At 51.9% G+C, this 15,990-nt stretch overlaps 8 protein-coding genes across 8 annotated transcripts; 4 read left to right on the top strand and 4 right to left on the bottom strand.

Annotated features, from left to right (window-relative positions):
- Nucleotides 1-159: 159 nt before the first annotated feature.
- Nucleotides 160-2,096, top strand: COCMIDRAFT_5948 (uncharacterized protein; the record flags this gene model as incomplete). Its single annotated transcript, XM_007690480.1, has 2 exons — nucleotides 160-1,373; nucleotides 1,448-2,096. 2 exons carry the CDS (start codon nucleotides 160-162, stop codon nucleotides 2,094-2,096), a joined length of 1,863 nt encoding a protein of 620 aa, XP_007688670.1.
- A 330-nt stretch (nucleotides 2,097-2,426) lies between these two features.
- COCMIDRAFT_97252 (uncharacterized protein) lies at nucleotides 2,427-2,746 on the bottom strand (the record flags this gene model as incomplete). The annotated part of the gene is made up of 2 exons (XM_007690516.1): nucleotides 2,427-2,472; nucleotides 2,562-2,746. The coding sequence occupies 2 exons, from the start codon at nucleotides 2,744-2,746 to the stop codon at nucleotides 2,427-2,429; spliced, it is 231 nt and encodes a 76-aa protein (XP_007688706.1).
- Nucleotides 2,747-5,013: 2,267 nt separating this feature from the next.
- On the bottom strand, nucleotides 5,014-6,269 carry COCMIDRAFT_26961 (uncharacterized protein; the record flags this gene model as incomplete). Its single annotated transcript, XM_007690484.1, has 4 exons — nucleotides 5,014-5,312; nucleotides 5,367-5,501; nucleotides 5,579-6,100; nucleotides 6,155-6,269. The coding sequence occupies 4 exons, from the start codon at nucleotides 6,267-6,269 to the stop codon at nucleotides 5,014-5,016; spliced, it is 1,071 nt and encodes a 356-aa protein (XP_007688674.1).
- Nucleotides 6,270-8,483: 2,214 nt separating this feature from the next.
- On the top strand, nucleotides 8,484-9,048 carry COCMIDRAFT_5946 (uncharacterized protein; the record flags this gene model as incomplete). The annotated part of the gene is made up of 3 exons (XM_007690479.1): nucleotides 8,484-8,492; nucleotides 8,547-8,560; nucleotides 8,625-9,048. The coding sequence occupies 3 exons, from the start codon at nucleotides 8,484-8,486 to the stop codon at nucleotides 9,046-9,048; spliced, it is 447 nt and encodes a 148-aa protein (XP_007688669.1).
- A 331-nt stretch (nucleotides 9,049-9,379) lies between these two features.
- COCMIDRAFT_97323 (uncharacterized protein) lies at nucleotides 9,380-10,232 on the bottom strand (the record flags this gene model as incomplete). The annotated part of the gene is made up of 2 exons (XM_007690515.1): nucleotides 9,380-9,929; nucleotides 9,982-10,232. The coding sequence occupies 2 exons, from the start codon at nucleotides 10,230-10,232 to the stop codon at nucleotides 9,380-9,382; spliced, it is 801 nt and encodes a 266-aa protein (XP_007688705.1).
- Nucleotides 10,233-10,624: 392 nt separating this feature from the next.
- On the top strand, nucleotides 10,625-12,421 carry COCMIDRAFT_97270 (uncharacterized protein; the record flags this gene model as incomplete). Its single annotated transcript, XM_007690514.1, has 3 exons — nucleotides 10,625-10,856; nucleotides 10,908-11,593; nucleotides 11,642-12,421. The coding sequence occupies 3 exons, from the start codon at nucleotides 10,625-10,627 to the stop codon at nucleotides 12,419-12,421; spliced, it is 1,698 nt and encodes a 565-aa protein (XP_007688704.1).
- A 681-nt stretch (nucleotides 12,422-13,102) lies between these two features.
- COCMIDRAFT_26957 (uncharacterized protein) lies at nucleotides 13,103-14,966 on the top strand (the record flags this gene model as incomplete). Its single annotated transcript, XM_007690483.1, has 5 exons — nucleotides 13,103-13,182; nucleotides 13,253-13,342; nucleotides 13,393-13,433; nucleotides 13,488-14,059; nucleotides 14,112-14,966. 5 exons carry the CDS (start codon nucleotides 13,103-13,105, stop codon nucleotides 14,964-14,966), a joined length of 1,638 nt encoding a protein of 545 aa, XP_007688673.1.
- A 175-nt stretch (nucleotides 14,967-15,141) lies between these two features.
- COCMIDRAFT_5942 (uncharacterized protein) lies at nucleotides 15,142-15,929 on the bottom strand (the record flags this gene model as incomplete). The annotated part of the gene is made up of 2 exons (XM_007690478.1): nucleotides 15,142-15,530; nucleotides 15,623-15,929. The coding sequence occupies 2 exons, from the start codon at nucleotides 15,927-15,929 to the stop codon at nucleotides 15,142-15,144; spliced, it is 696 nt and encodes a 231-aa protein (XP_007688668.1).
- Between the last annotated feature and the right edge of the window lie 61 nt (nucleotides 15,930-15,990).

The raw sequence follows: 15,990 nt of genomic DNA, 5'->3' as shown, positions 1-15,990 counted from the left end.
TGAGTAAAGGTACCGTACTTTTGTCAGCCTGCTGGTATACACCCTCGGAGCTCATTTCCTGACTGGAAATAGTGCTATCTTCTACACCTAGGCAGCAGGCCATCAACATTGCGACCACCCATCGATATACGCCCGTATACAGGCCATAAATCGCGTGGCATGGCTTCAGCTTCTCTTAGCAGCGCGAATTCGCGGCTCCCCAACGAACTTGCCCTTCTCGTAATCGACCATCTCGAAGGCAGCAATAAGGCTCTATGTGCGCTCGCCCAGACTTGTCGCAGCATGCAGCATCTGGCTGAAGAGCGACTCTACAAGACAGTCGAGCTGCTCTCGGTCAAGAATCTCCATGCCATCATCTCAGCCTTCACGCTGCGCCGCGAGCGCATCCGCGCCGTACAAACACTGAAAATCTTATATCAATACCAGCCAGGGGATTTGAAAGACAGCGATGAATTGCGGGCAACGTTCAACGAATGTGTTGCCGATATGGTCAATCTACGCGATTGGCACATTGAGAGTCCATATGATAATTTCCATTGGGAAGGTGCTGGCGGCGAGGCTTGGGTTGAAGGCGATATGCAGCGCTTCCGACGCGCACTGGACACTGCATGCGCAGAAGGCCCTAGAGAAGCAGACAACATTCTGGCAGAACAACGCCTCGGCAAGCATGTCGAGCGGACTGTAGGACTTGCGTTGCTAGAGCGTCTGACGATTCATTCGCACGGTGCTGATACGGATTTCTGGGAGTTCAATGGTTTTCATTGTCTCTTTCAACACCCCACCCTTCGCCACCTTCATGTCTCCTGCGTTGCTTTCCCGGATGCAGAAATTCCACAACTTGCCACACATGTCGGCAAAACACCACTAACATCGCTGTATTTTGATGAGTGCGAGCTTCAGCCTAAGAGCTTGCTCAGTATCCTGCGCACACCAGCACGACTCAAGTCATTGACGCTCGGTGAAAATGTCTTCAATGTCAACCGGTCGCGGGGTGCCAAACCTATTCTATCTAGAGATCCAAGTGCTTCGTTGAAGGCACTGTCGGCTGTTGCTCATTCACTAGAAAGACTTACACACCTTGACCCTGGGTGGCATCTAGATACGAGCCCGCATATATTTCGCAGTGTTCGACCTCCCGGCGATGGCATGCGCAACTTTCATGCTCTTGACTACATGGAGTGCGATACGACTTCATTCCTGCATACAGCCATTGTAATGAACCGCGATCTAGCTCCTCCTCGACTGCAGACCCTTCGAATCCGCCGGCACTGGGATGTTCCTGTTGACTTTTGGGATCACCCCCCCGACTTTGATCATTACGCTGCGCTCCCTTCCCTCGACACCCTTGAACTTATGCAATCCTCATATATCTGGTAAGTTGTAGAATGATAGCGATACTTTGGGGAAGAGGCCTCTCGGTCTTGTAGCATCCACTGACATTGCGTAGGCTCGATCTGTCTGAACCAAGCTATATCTGCAACGCTGAGTCTCTTCGCAATAGGCATGCAAAGGCATACAAGCTTTTCAAGGCTGGCATCAATCTTCGGATGCTGATAGAGTTGCACAAGAGCCCAAGTCTGATACCTCCATATCTCCACAACGAACGTGTTCCAGTCGTTCACTGTGTGTACGATGCCGATGAAGTGGGCTTTCGTCGGCATATAGTAAATCCGGGCGACATAGTGAAATTTGGTGTACCACCCCCTGAAACGGATCAATTAGGCGAACTTGACATCAGCGAGATATTAAGTAGCACCCGGCGGGATCTGCATCGCCTGAGGCACAAATTTGTGCGGCCTGGTCGCCGGCTTCCATTCATGGAAATGTTCGATGATACCGATGAAGAGGCTGATGCTCTGGCTGACACGGACGATGATTTCGAAGTTGACGACCTGGAAGAAGACGATGACATGGAGCTCGATCTGGAGCTTGACGAAGACGACGGGTTTATGGATGACGAAAGCCTGCAATTTTTCGAGCACGATGGAGAATTTTACGTCACCATGTACGAAACGGCTACCGAGGACGAAGACGAGGAAGAAGAGATGCATGACGCGGTAGAAAACCAACAAACGCATCCTAGCGATGTTGACTAAGGAGGGGTAGTAGCAAGGAAATCAGCATATAAAGTTTCAGTACTAGCAAGTTCACTAGACGTTCATTTGATCGAGATTCAAATCATACAAACAGTACTCGGGAACCACCCTTGTTGAAACCATGCCCAATCAAATGTGTTGGAATAAATCCGCAGTACTCTGACTATCGTATCAGAGAGCGAAGAAAGAAACCAAGAACGCCGGATATGTTGGAAGCCTGAATGAAGGAAAAGATGCAAGAAGATGACTGGACGATCTGGTTAGTCTATTCCTGTTCATCATTTACTTGACATTTGCGTCATCTTACCCAAAAAAAAACCCCCCCACGCTTCACCTTGGACAACCCAGAAACTGCGACGAACAATGCATGCTTTCTCTGTTTGGCAGTTAGTATTTTCCTTCAGTCCGATATGCTTTTACAACGAGCAATGTGGAGCACGGTGAAAGAGATAGTCTTCAACGTACTTTGTCATCCAACTTCCATCTGCTTTTGCTCTCCTTGTCTCAAGCAGCGGTGGCACAAACGGCAGCGCACACACAGTCACGACGTAGCTGGTTGCGAGCGAGGCTTTGAGGCGGTAGTGAGGGTCGCGTGGCATGCGTGTTGAGTAGCGGCGGATATGCGACATTGCGTGTGTTGAGAGGGCCATTGTGACTATATTATCGTTCCTTTACTTTATTTCTTTCGTATAATTTCTGCCGATGACTTTTCGTGGATAACGTCCGACTTGAAGATTGGGTGCGAAGTAAAAGGGGAGAATGGGGTTTTTGGATTCGGGTATTACAGGACAAGACGACGGCGATTGCTGATGTAGTTGTATCACTTGCTCTTCCTCCTCTTCGCGATGTGGGGCAGCGTAGGTGGCTTCGGGTCGGGATATGTGGGGTCTTAAAGCGTCTTACGCGTGTGTGCGCTGTGCCTCTTACGGTAATTCTTATTTTGTCTTCCGAGGACAGAAGATCAGTTGTGAGATCTTCCCAAGTTCCGAGTGGGGATGTGTTTCGAGATATAAAAGGTATGGGTGCCTGGCGGTAGCACGTACATATGACTCTTTGTGCTCTCTTTTTAGGCTCCCAGGCAAGGGGGGACGGGAAGGGAAGGGGTTAATTGACACAGGCCACGGCCGCGGTCTAGAGCGAAACGAGTAATCGGGCGATTACAGGTACGGTTGTTGGCGCGGAGTTTCTTTGGGGAATATAACGTGATCTCTATTTGCCGCCAAGTTATGCCTCCGCGCTTTAATTCCGCGCTTCAATTCTGAGGCTATTTAGCATCTGCGTGCTACCCCAACCAAAAGGAAAACTGCTCACAAATCCATTTTTGCTGACAATTTGCCCATATGTAAGCTGAATGAACGACCATCACAAGTTATCCATCATCATCTTGGTTTGGCTTAGCGCGGCTGATGCGCTCGTAAAATGTTTGGTTGCGTGCACAGTGGATCTACCTACTTACCCACCGCTTCACTTGCCCCCCCCCCCTCATATCGCATGGATCACACCACTGTCGGACGAGTGCGCGCAAGAGTGCTACGTTGCGGCAAAGAGTTTTACCGCTTTCAATGGAGAATAAAGGATCAGCGACGAATAGCGTGTTGATCACGACATTATGGCCGCAGTCACGTACTGCGTTTTTTGCAAGGCAAGCTAAGTATGTCAGCAGAATTATCTGCGGTGTGATTGGCTGGAAGTAGTAGGTATTTCCAATCAACATTCCTTCGTCACTTTTTCCTTTTACTTGGATGGCATTGCCAAAACAAGGCAATCCGGACTGTGATTTTTGTGTTCCTTCTTGGACATACGGCGGTAAAGCGGGGGTCGCAAAACAAGTCAATGTCTTTGAATGCACATCTTGCCGATCTTTGGAGATTCACCCTGAACACGTTGAATGTCGTCATCAAGCTCACGTGTAGCCTTTGAGTCTTGTCTTGTTTCACCAACGCACCTTCACATCGATGGTACTTTTCAACCGCAGCTGAATTTACAGAGTGTGCACTCTCGATTTACAATCTTTCGCCAAAGCAACTACACTAGTATCAGGTTTCCGCCCTTTTACGTATGTCACTCTGATACTAGCATCAAACCATTACTGGCCGCAGCACGCCCCACAACGCTCAGCATGCGGCATACGTTATGAATTCGTTCCATCTCTACACGGTACCGAGTACTGGGGGAAAATATCCCGCTGTATCTATTCTCTAAGCCTTATCAATCAAAACATCAACAGCCTCCACAGTAGTACTAACCCCACAGTACCTTACCCAAACCGCAACCTCCACCAAACTAGCACCACTAGTCTTCGGCACGGAAAAACTCCCATCTTCACAAAAAAAAAGAACCATGATAATTGTAACAACAGTCAAGTCTGTTTTACAAGAAACTCGGTCTGATGCCACCAAATCCGACGAAAAAACGCAGTAATGTGAAACCTCTAGCCCATCATCGCTCCATCGCGTACCAGTCTCCTTAGCTCAATTGGGAGAGCGCCAGACTGAAGTCTTCTCAGTCACAATCATCTGGAGGTATCGTGTTCGATCCACGAAGGGGACAAAGAGTAAAAACGTGCCTGGGGTTTACCTTGGGATATGTCGAACAATTTTTTTTCTCTCAATCTCGCTCAGCTATCTTTGTTTCACTCTCCATTCCTGACCTTTTTGTAATCGGAATTCAATCAATCTTGATTATTCAAAATCGTAGAATATAAGGGTGTACTGAATGAGGATAAACATATATATTTAATCCTTCTCTAGGTCTGTTTTCCATCTCCATATATGACTAAAGGTATATACATTGTGGTAAGAATAAGTGGTGGGCCAGCCCTTTTGTTTTTTTCTAGCGGGTTGAACGCCAACCCTTGCATCTATCGATGTAGCTCTGCTGCCGTTGTGTTCTAGCTCAAATTTGACAACGAGGTCGCTTAGTTGAGGAACCTGGAGGCGAAGCGGCGGAGTCTGTTGTTGCGGTTGCCTTGGTTCTGACCGTTACCGTTGCCCTGGTTTTGACCACGGCCCTGACCTTGACCTTGGCCTTGACCCTGTTGTCCTTGTTGGCCCTGGCCCTGGCCCTGGCCCTGCTGTCCGCGTTGTCCCTGGCCCTGCTGTCCGCGTTGTCCCTGGCCCTGCTGTCCTTGACCTTGGTTACCGTTCTGGTTACCCTTGTTGCCGTTGCCGTTGCCGTTGCCAGCATTAGGGGCTTGAGTCGCTTCGGGAAGGAGAGCTGTGGAGCACGTTAGTAATTTATCCCTATTCATGATCAAAAAATCAAACGCACCGGAAATGGCACTAGCACCCGCGTTACCTCCCGCAGCACCAGCAGCCTGGTTGGCCGCAATGGCAACAGGGAGGTCTTTCTGGTTTTGAAGAATTTGTGCAGAGATACCCTCAAGCGTCTGAGCAGTATCGACAGCTAGTGGCAGTGAGTATAAATACATGGGTGTGCTAGCGCCAGGGGAGGGGAATGATGAAAAGAAATATTGAACTTACCAGAAGCGGCCTTGCTAGTACGGCCAGTGCCATCAGTTTGTTGAACGGCGAAGCATCCACCGAAGGGACCGGCAATAGCGTTGTTACGGCATCGAATGGTGCAGATGTTTCCGGTGGATGCACCAAGGCAGTTGAACTTGTCGGGCATCTGAACATTGATGGTGAACTCCTTCTCCTTGGCTTGGGAGAGACCGAAGGAGCCAGGGACATTGTTGGATACCTTCAGGGGAGTGAAGGTGGTGACGGCATTACTAGTCTCATCCATGTCGCACTCGAACGGACCAGCACCATCGGCATTGACCTGGTGAATGGTGACTGCCAGGGTGGAGCCAGCAGAGACTTTGGCCATGCGACCGGCGGCGAGTTCGTTCTCAGTCTGCTCGCCAATGTCGATGTTACCAGCAATCTCAGTTCGTCCGCAAGCATTGACAATGTTTTGGGAAATCTCCTCATCGCGAATGATGGTGGCATCCTGCTGGCAAGGAGAAATGGTGGTACAGTTACGGGCAAGCGCGGGGTCGACTGTAGTAATGTGAGAAAATACTCAGTATCTTGAATAACTCTAGGGATACATACCCAAGAATCCTTGGCTTTCACCAGAGTCACCAACAGCAGCCAAGATGACCGCGTGCGAGTGCACAGTGGTGAAAAGAGCGGCAAGCGCAACAGTAGTAGCGGCAGAGAAATACATAGTGATAGTAGTGGAAGTAAGGTTGGCGCTCAGCGCTGAGAAATGAATAGAATAGAAAGAAAAGAGAGTAAAGCGTCAAGCTGTAGAAGTGAAGGTTGGAGATGGGTCATTAGCATCACAACATCTGGACAAGATATATACTACAGAGCATGATCAAGCAGGTCATCACGCCGCCCATGGAATTACTCGAGACTGATTGTAGTCCCCACGTCTATGAGACGTGCGCTGGTATAGGTCAAGGGGAGGGTGTATGTGAATTGACTCCTGAGCGCCTCAGTCAATACTTGGCAAAGAACAATGGAGCACGGAATGGTGCCAAGAAGGGAACAAGCTGGCGGTGGTAAACCTCAAAAGTGCTTGTACGGGATCCGCAGCGGGACTGCCTAGCTTGTCATGGACGTTTACGCGCTGTGGTGAGGCGACTCCGCTGGCTTCAAACTTCGAGAACCCACTGAGCATCATGCTGTCTCTAATCTGGCGCTTGCTAGATCGGTGAAGACTGGTCTTTTCTACAGAGGGATGGCAATCATGAGGCGTAAGAGGTTTCGATGCCCGAAAAGTCAAGTTTCGAATCAAAGCGTAGCACGCCACGACGAAACATGACGGCTAGGAACAGCCGATCTTGACCGTCTCTGGCCCAGTACGCTGGAAACAATGCACGGACGTTTCCTGGAAATTCAGGGCGAGTTTGTGCTTTTGGGAGGTTGAGTGAGTTCGGGAGGTGGTGTTTTGAGAGTAGGCGCCGTTAAAAGCGGGTCTTTTCCGTTACATGGTTGTGGGGCCACCCGTTGAAGGTAGCAGCGGCGCCTCCTCGCGCGGTGGGCCTCGGCAAAGACGCATTGAAAACCGTATGTCTTCCTCTTTGACAGACGGCATATCTGCTCACCATTGTGGTGTCTGTCTCATAGAGTGGGTCAGTTCTGATGTGAGACGAAATCGAAGGGATTCAGTTAGATGAAGAAGGGGAGAAGGAACTGTGTACGGGAGAATGAGGAGAGCGAAGCAACTGAGCATGTGAATTGAGTATGGACTGTAGTGACTGTGCTTTTGTTATTCGAAGGGCCCTACGCAAACAGTATGCCGGTTTGATGAGTATGTGGAGCAGGCGGACCGGAGTTTGCTCGTACACTCGTCCAGTGTTGCGTAGGTGATAGCTACAGACCTTCGGGAATAACTCTAGACATTGCAGCACAAGTCCGCAGTTTCTTCGGCAGTTAGCGAGGGAACTAGCTTACAAATTCGATACAACTGGGGAGGAGCGACCCGTCTGTAAGGGGCATCTACGACCGAGTCTGGATGGTATCCTTTCACATTCGGGTCACCTTGCCTCGAGAGCGCATGAGAAATGGATCGAGCGGCACGTTTACGGGGCTTCGGCTGTCAAACTGGCGTATTCGGACTAGATAAAAGTGTGCATTGACGGGCGGGTTCCGTTATGATGCTGTATTCAGCTCAAGAGACGGTCTTGTCTCGCAATCTTGGGGCTGGACAGTCTCGTACGGGGGTGCATTGAAAGCCTATATGATTCGCGCCCTTTCTCGAAAGGGCTGAATGGCTCTAGTCTTGGAGCTTTCACTTTCATGTGATGGTATATCTTGTGACCGCTCAGTTGCATCATTCTGCTGGGGTCGATGCCTCTGACGGTTATCGCATGACAGATGATGAGTTGAAACTGACCAGGAAGGGACGGAGCAAGCGGAGGTTAGTTCAGACGATACCACTGAGTTTCCAGTTATTCTACGTTCCCATAGTCAGGAAGAGGGAAAAAAGAGCATAGTATTTCGAAAAGTAGTAGGCACTACATACAGAACATACCACAATGTACAGTTTCCACCAGTTCAGCGTCCGCACATCGAATCCGTTGAATCGGCAAGCTAACAAGGATCCGAACAAACATCTTTCGCAAAATGACAGAGAAAGAGGTGACCAACGGCTCGGATATAACTTATAAAGAAAGTACTGTTATTCGTCTTCAAGGAACGTTGTTAAGTAATCCCATGCTCGAGTAATAGTAGTAAGCCCCATTGGCACCGCCACACCCCTCGTCCCCGCAACCCACGCCCCAATCGCCGAATAATCGCCGTCAGCCTCGCAACAATCAGACCACTTTCATCACTACACCCGCAGAAAACCGACAAGCTGTTCCCCCCAGCCCAGCTTTTTCCTTTTTGCTACCCTAATTATTACACACAGCGCACTGCGCAACCCTCAAAAATGAACACAGTAAGCACCACCCAAAACTACCTTTCTCGGTTTACTAACGTTCAATTCCCATAGGTAAAATCAGTCTAGTACGTCACCTCTCTCCATACTTCCCTCAACTTCCCACACCAACTAACCCGGACTCACCCACAGCTACGGCTGGGCCACCCTCATCGTCGCCGGCGGCGGCGCCTATTTCTTCGCCAAACGCAGCATCAATGCGGACCGAGCCCACAAAGCAGAGCTCGACCGACAAAAGCGCGCGCGCATCTACGAGATGGAGCATGGCATACAATCACCCCCAACTACTCCTTTGAATCCGACGGCGCGGCCAGGGTCAACGCAAGCAGCGCCACAGAGCGTGACGAGTGAATTGGGGCGACTGCGGAGCGAAGGCGGGAGCAATGGGGGGAATGGAGGTATGGGGCAAGTCGAGGGAAATCCGAGCGTGCAGGCGAGTCAAGATCCGGCGCCTACGAGGCATGCGCCTGCGGATGAGGGGCAGAGGGTTGGGGAGAAGAGCAAGTACGAGGCTAGCGATGTGTATCGGAGTAGAAAGGGGGATCGGTTCTCATGAGATAGGAAGTCGGTTGCATATATGGGAGAATGGTATGGGGGAATGAGGCAGACTGGATGTACAATATATATACAAGCAAAAGTTTTGATTGCAAGACGGCTATCAAGACGTCACATTACAAAGGGAGTTTGAGGCCCTTTGTTCGTCGGGGGGACGAGCTACGATTGTTGATAGTAAAAAGCAACAGGAGCGGCCGCCTCAAGCTACGGTAACCAAAAAACGAAACAGATCCAAACGCCGGCGCAATATATCTGGGTATAGAACGTTCATGTTTCATCCCATACATGACCGATTATTCCTATCGCTTGTATTTCAAGCTATTAGCATCACCTCACAAGAAGAGATTGCTTTTTGGGCTATCCCTTCGCTTCTCGTATAGCCACTTGTTGTTCAACCCTACGCTGGCCTTGCCGGTGGACGGTGTGGGTGTACCCGGGGTCACGCTGCTCGAGCTATCACCGAACAGACTGCTGCTCATCGAACTGTTGTAGCTCAAGCGCTTTGCTGCTGATCCGCTGAGATTGAAGGGCGAGTTGGACGTTGACCCTCCCAGATTTGGGCGAGGGCTACCGTTGAATGGGGAGTAGTCCTGATTGCTGAAGCTGTTACTGCGTGGTGTGGATCGCTGGTAGCGAGGTGGCGTGACAAAGTTTGGAGAAGCATAGGCAGACCCTGGTGTCGGGGGCGCATGCACGTCTGCTTTGAGGCCCATCGAAGCGCGTTGCGAGGGAGTAAGAGGTATGTCGGCGATGTCATCGGGGTAGTAACGGCGGACGAGTGGAAGGAAGGCAATAACAATGTTGGCGGCGAAGACGACTCGAATGGCGAGTATGGCCCATGCACTGAAGGGCACTGCTTTTACGACGGCGTTGATGGGAGCACTGGGGACATGTTAGGGCCTGCAGGGCGCGCTGCTTCGAGGGTAATACTCACGCTGCATATCCCACCAGCTTCACTTTTTCGCTCACACTTTGGCCATATACTGAGAGAAATAGAAGACCAGAGTTGAGCACGATAGCGCGCACATTGCGCTCGTCAAAGGTGGTAGCGTACTGGCGACGCGCAATCTCGTCAAACTGTGGATGTCGCCAGGAGCCGTTGGGCGTGGGCTGTTGGTCTGTCTGGGCAGATGGCGTCGTAGGCATGGGCGGCGTTGCCGAGTGCGCTTTTCTTGCAAGCGACATGGTGAGCTGCAGGTGGAGTTTGTGCGATGGTTGTTTGTTTGGCTCGAGGGGGAGACTCGCTGAAGGACGGAGCGCGAGTGTCACGTGCTTGGCTGCGGTGGTGCTGTGGGGTTAGTAATCCGTGTCTATGCCTAGGTGCTCTTCAGTGAGACTCTAGGCTACAGTGACATGTTTGCAATGGCTGGGGTGGAGGGTGAATGCTAGTACATGGTGTAGCTATGGTGTTGGATAGCAACCATGTTTTGCCCAGGGCCCTCGGAGAACGGCGCGAGCGTTGGAGGAAGCGCGACAGGGGTCCCATGACTAGCCGCTCCCCCGCCGCCATCCCGCTGCTTCCTTCTGCGCCTTTTACACCTTCACTCTCTTCCATGTGAATACAACCATATCCAGCCATGACCGGAGTTGTCCAACAGATCGACGGGGCCATCGCCGGCCTCCTCAGCGGTTGGAACACCTACACTACTGTCATCGCTTTTTCCATCGTCGGCTTCCTCGGATGGATGGTCTTTGACAACGCCGATGCCGATACTCACCCACTGCTACTCGCACGACAGGCCCAGGCTTCATATGTGAGGCAGCCAGGAGAGTCGGCCATCTACAGGTCTCCCGAAATTCCCCATGGCTGTATGTTTGTTCCATGAGTACTGCCTCTATGTCTCCGACTAACCCCGCCAGACCCCCTCCGCACCGGCCTGGCCGTAAAACCTCCGGGCGCTCCCATGTACTCTGCCGGCAAAGATGGCGATCTCCGTGATATCTGGCGACGTGTGACGGGCGAAATTCCCCTCGATAAAGGTGCCTCATCTAGTGGCAGTGCACACATCATGACCGTCTTCGGCAAGGAAGGTGTCACCGAGCACCCACTTGAAGAAGTCACCAAGGATATTGCTGTCATCGGGAAACATCTGCAGGGTCGTGGCGCAAAGCGTGTTGCCGTCTATCTACCCAACAGCCTCGAGTTTCTCTGCACGCTCTTCGCCGGCGCCTTCTACGGCTTTACACCCATCCTGATCCCGTACAACCAACCTCATCAGACTCTCATTGAACTTCTCGTGCAAACAGGTGCCGATGCACTGATTGCTGAGGCCGGCTCCGTTCCCCTCTCAGACGTCAGTGAAGCTGTAGCAGGCCTTCGTTCGATTGTCTGGACTGTAGAAAAGACCAGTAGGCATATGGATTGGAGCGAAGTACCCGAGGGCATTGGCGGCAAGGTCGATGTGGCTGTCTGGCATGAGCTTGTACAAGAGCACAAGAACAGCGCTGCTCCGCTCCCCGAGAGCTCTGAGAAGGCTCCTGGAATTGTTTTTCTCTGGCAAGAGGCCCCCGGAAAGTCTGCAGAGATTGTCGAATTCACGCAACAGGTATGTACTTGCAGCAAACTAGCATGACACCCTCTCTAACAAGCACAGAATATTGTTGCTGCCACTGCCGCGCTCATTACATCTCTTCCATCAATCCGACGGCTTAACGCCTCGGATACCTTCCTTCCAGCTGATGCCTTTACTCACTCGTACTGCCTGTGCTTGACTCTTGCAGCCTTGTTCTCACACGCTACCATCATCATCCAATCTGTGGCTGGTCCAGGCGTTGATCTGACGCTTGCTACTCGTTCCATCGCTCCTACTGTCACTGTAGTCTCTGCCGAGACTGCGGCAAAGCTTCACAGCACCACCAAGACCTCTGCAATTGGTGCCGCTAAGAAGCTGGCCCATTACCTCGAGTCGCGCATGTTGACTGCCGGCCGCCTCCCTACTGACAATTTTCTCACCAAGCTGAATGCCCCAGCCAGGGCGGAAATTGGCACCACGCCTGGCAAGTTGCGCTTGATGTTTGTTTCGGAACGACAGGGCTTGAACACTCCACCGCTGAGCTCGGAAGATTTGTCCGACCTTCGAATCTACACCAAGTCTCGCATTGTGTACGCTTTGACCACGGCCAAGGTGGCCGGGGCCGTGGCACAAACGAACATGTACGACTACCGAAGCGATACCGCGTCAAATAAGCACAATCATTTTGGTATTCCATTAAGCTGCGTTGAGATTAAGCTGAAGGATACACCGCAGCACAAGACGACAGACGACCAAGTTGTTGGAGAGCTCGTTGTAAGTGGCTGGTCGGTAGTGGGTGGCCAGGTATCACTTGGAGTGAACGCCACTATCCGGGACGACCACACATTGGCGTATGTGTAGGTGCATGATGAAAGATGGTGAGGAGCAGGCGAATGTGCACATATACATATATAGAAAAATATACCTATGGGTAGGCATCTAAGCCCAGGAGAATGCATGCTTCAGGACACAGGGGAACAAGTACCGTGTACATGTAAAGCTTAGACTTAGAAGAGAAGCGGAGACTATTTGCCCGCGTGGAGAGGGACCGTCCGGGGCATTGGAGCCGAGGCGCCACCGAGCCGCGCCCTGCTAGTGCTAGCGTTGAGATGGCCGGGGTGTCTTATCTGCAACTTGGGATGCCTGAGCGAATGACAGGCGATGACCAGATGGTTGACTCGCCATCGACCAGTGGCACAGATGGCTGTGACTGGCTCTATACGAGAACTTACTCGGACCAGGCACTCTGAGGCGTCGTCGGACCCCTCGCCTAACCGTACTGACCTCTCCCCAACCCGTTCGTCCCCAGCTGTCAAGCAAATTAGACGGTTCCCTCGTGCGCTTATCTTATCATCACCACGTCTTGATATAACTAGCCGTGGTAACGGTCAAATGTACGGCGATCTGCCCCATGCCCACGGTTGGGTCCCCAAAGATAAAGACCTGTGCCCGTCCCTCTCTGCGCGATATCGAGGCCAGACGCTTCGCGACTCCAGTCAACTCTTGACATTGCTCCGCCGGCAGGCTTGCTGCTAGGTCATCATGCCTTTTATCGAGAAGCCGCATTGGACCCTCAAGGTCGAGCAGCCTCGTAGTGCCTTTGCAGAGGGCAATGCACGCTGGTAAGTCCCTAGTCTACCCCCATCCAACATGAAGAAGAATAGCTCTTACTAACCTGCTCAATTCCCACAGGACCAATAAAGACTTGGACCCTGTCCCAAGGCATGCCCGAAAGTGGGGTGTGACCAGCTTCGTCTCGTATTGGATTTCGGATGCCTTCAAGTATGCGCCTCGAAACCAATGTGTCCACTGCGATTCTAACGGCATTGCAGTGCTGCAACATGGCAATTCGCATCCAGCATCATCGCAATTGGTACGCGATCTCCATATTAATCGAATCCCCCCTAATTCTGACCACCCTCCACAGGTCTCACCTGGCGCGAATCTCTCGGCATAGTTGCCCTCGCCTTCTTCATGATCTCCTTCGTGATAGCACTTAACGGCGCAATTGGAGTCCTCCACCACGTCCCTTTTCCCGTCATTGCACGCGCCTCATGGGGTTTCTGGGGCTCATACCTGGCTATCATTTCCCGCGCCATTCTCGCCATCTTCTGGTTCGCCATCCAGAATATGAACGGTGCCAATTCCGTACGCGTCATGATTGGCGCTATATGGCCTTCTTTCCTCACTCTCAAGAATGACATCCCAGAGAGTCAGGGTATCGATACGGCTACTATGATTAGTTTCTTCATCTTCTGGCTCGGAAGTCTACCCTTTTTGGTCATGCATCCTAACCAGTTGAGGTGGCTGTTTATGGCAAAGAGTATCATTGTGCCCATTGCGTGGATCGCCATTCTCATCTGGGCTTTTGTCTCTACCGGTGGAGGCGGCGAGATGTTCAACCAAACTGCTACCCTCAAAGGAAGTGCTTATTCGTGGGGTTTCCTTTCCTCTCTGACTGCCGTTACCGGAAACTATGCCACGCTTTCTGTCAACCAGGTAGGTTGTTCATTTCCAGCATTGAAACTCCAGATCTGACCTCTTTGCACAGTCCGATTTCTCACGTTACTCCCGCGTCTCGGTCAAATGGCAATGCATCTACGTCCCGTTCCTTCCTCTGGTCTTCACCTTCATCGCCTTCATCGGTGTCGCCGCTACTTCTGCCGGTGCTGCTCAATACGGCGAAATCAACTGGGACCCCATGGCGCTCATTGCACACTGGGACAACCGCGCATGCCGTTTCTTCGCCGCCTTTAGCTTTGCCCTCGCTGCCCTGGGTGTCAACATCTCTGCCAACTCGCTCTCTGCCGCAAACGACCTCATGGCCCTATTCCCACAATACGTTAACATCCGCCGCGGCCAGCTCCTGTGCGCCATCCTCTGTTGGGCATTGGTACCCTGGAAGATCCTCGCTAGCGCCGGTAGCTTCCTTAACTTCATGGCTGCATATGCCATTTTCCTGGGCCCCATTGCGGCAATCATGGTCATCGATTTCTGGGTCGTACATCGCGCCAAATATGACACGCTCGCGCTGTTCCAGTACAATGGTATTTACAGGTACACGGCTGGTGTCAACTGGCGTGCCATTGCCGCTTTCCTCGTTGGTGTTGCACCCAACTTGCCTGGTTTCATCCAGTCTATCAACCACAAGATCGATGCTGGTGTGGGAGCAAGGCCGTACAGCTTTGGGTGGATGCTGGGCTTCGTAGGCACGGCTCTCGTATACATGTTGCTTGAGATGGTGATTGCGCCGCCAACCGAGACTTTTATTGAAAAGCCTGTATATCCTGATGAGATTTACGACGAGAGTGGATACGTAGATGAAGGCGTTAGTGTGGGCAGTGGAACTGACGAAGCCAGGAATGAGAAGGTTGGGTGGAAGGCGAGGATGAATCGTATCTTGTAGAGTAAAAGGGGGAAGTAAATGAATGTTCAAGTGGGTGTCGTAACTTTTTTTAATATCGTTGACTACATATAAAGAGATGTATCGAATGAGGGTATTTCATCATCAAACAAATTCCACAACAAAACTCCTTAACTTTCCAAACGAACGCATTCCTTCCATCCTATGCTCTCACCTCTTACAACCCCACCACAACTCCCACCAAACCCGCGACCCCAACCACCGCTCCAACACCCACCTGTACCTTGCCCCCAGCACCCTGTTGCTGCTGAGGCTCCGCACTCGCCGCCGCAACCTGCAGCCCATACGCCGTCGACGTGGCCACCACCCCGCTCACGGTCGTCGTAACCACGCTCGTCGCCGTCGTACTCGCCGTGCACCCCTCCCAACTCGTCCACGGCGCAGACGTACTCCAGGGCCCCGCCGTCCACCCAGGCCACTCAGACGGCGGACACTTGCTGCCGCCCCACCACGCAGTCCAGGGCCCGGAGCGCCAGTCCGAACGTGTAGCCCAGTCGCTGTAAGGGCCGTAGTTGGAACTGCCCCAGGGACCTACGCCATCGGGACCTACACGTACATATGTCAGCTTTTTTCTTTAAAGTTTTTTTTCTCTGATGTAGAGTTTTTGGGAAGGGAAAGGAGAGAGAGAGAAAACGTACCACCCCAGTGCCCTCCAGGACCACCGCCAGGACCATGGCCAGGACCAAAACCGGGACCGCCCCAGGGACCTTGGCCGGGACCCCAACTACCAGTTGGCCAGGGAGCGGCGGTTAGGGTTGAAGGGATTTTGCCGTCTGAGAGGAGGGAGCTGTATATCGAGGACCATTTTGCTGGGTCGTCTGAAGCCCAGGGGGGACCGGTTTCGTACCAGGCTGCTGTGGAGGTGGGAGTTGGAGCTGGAGTGATTGTTTGGGCGAGGAGGGGGGAGATGAGGGCTGTGAGGGTGGTTGGGAGGAGGAATCTCATCGTGTTTTGTATGCTGTTGTTTTCTCTATCTATCTTTTTTTCTTGGTGTGTAGTTGAGGAC

This window comes from Bipolaris oryzae, assembly GCF_000523455.1.
Source record: "Bipolaris oryzae ATCC 44560 unplaced genomic scaffold scaffold_79, whole genome shotgun sequence".
NCBI lineage: Eukaryota > Fungi > Ascomycota > Dothideomycetes > Pleosporales > Pleosporaceae > Bipolaris > Bipolaris oryzae.
This window is presented reverse-complemented; position numbering and strand designations above follow the sequence as displayed.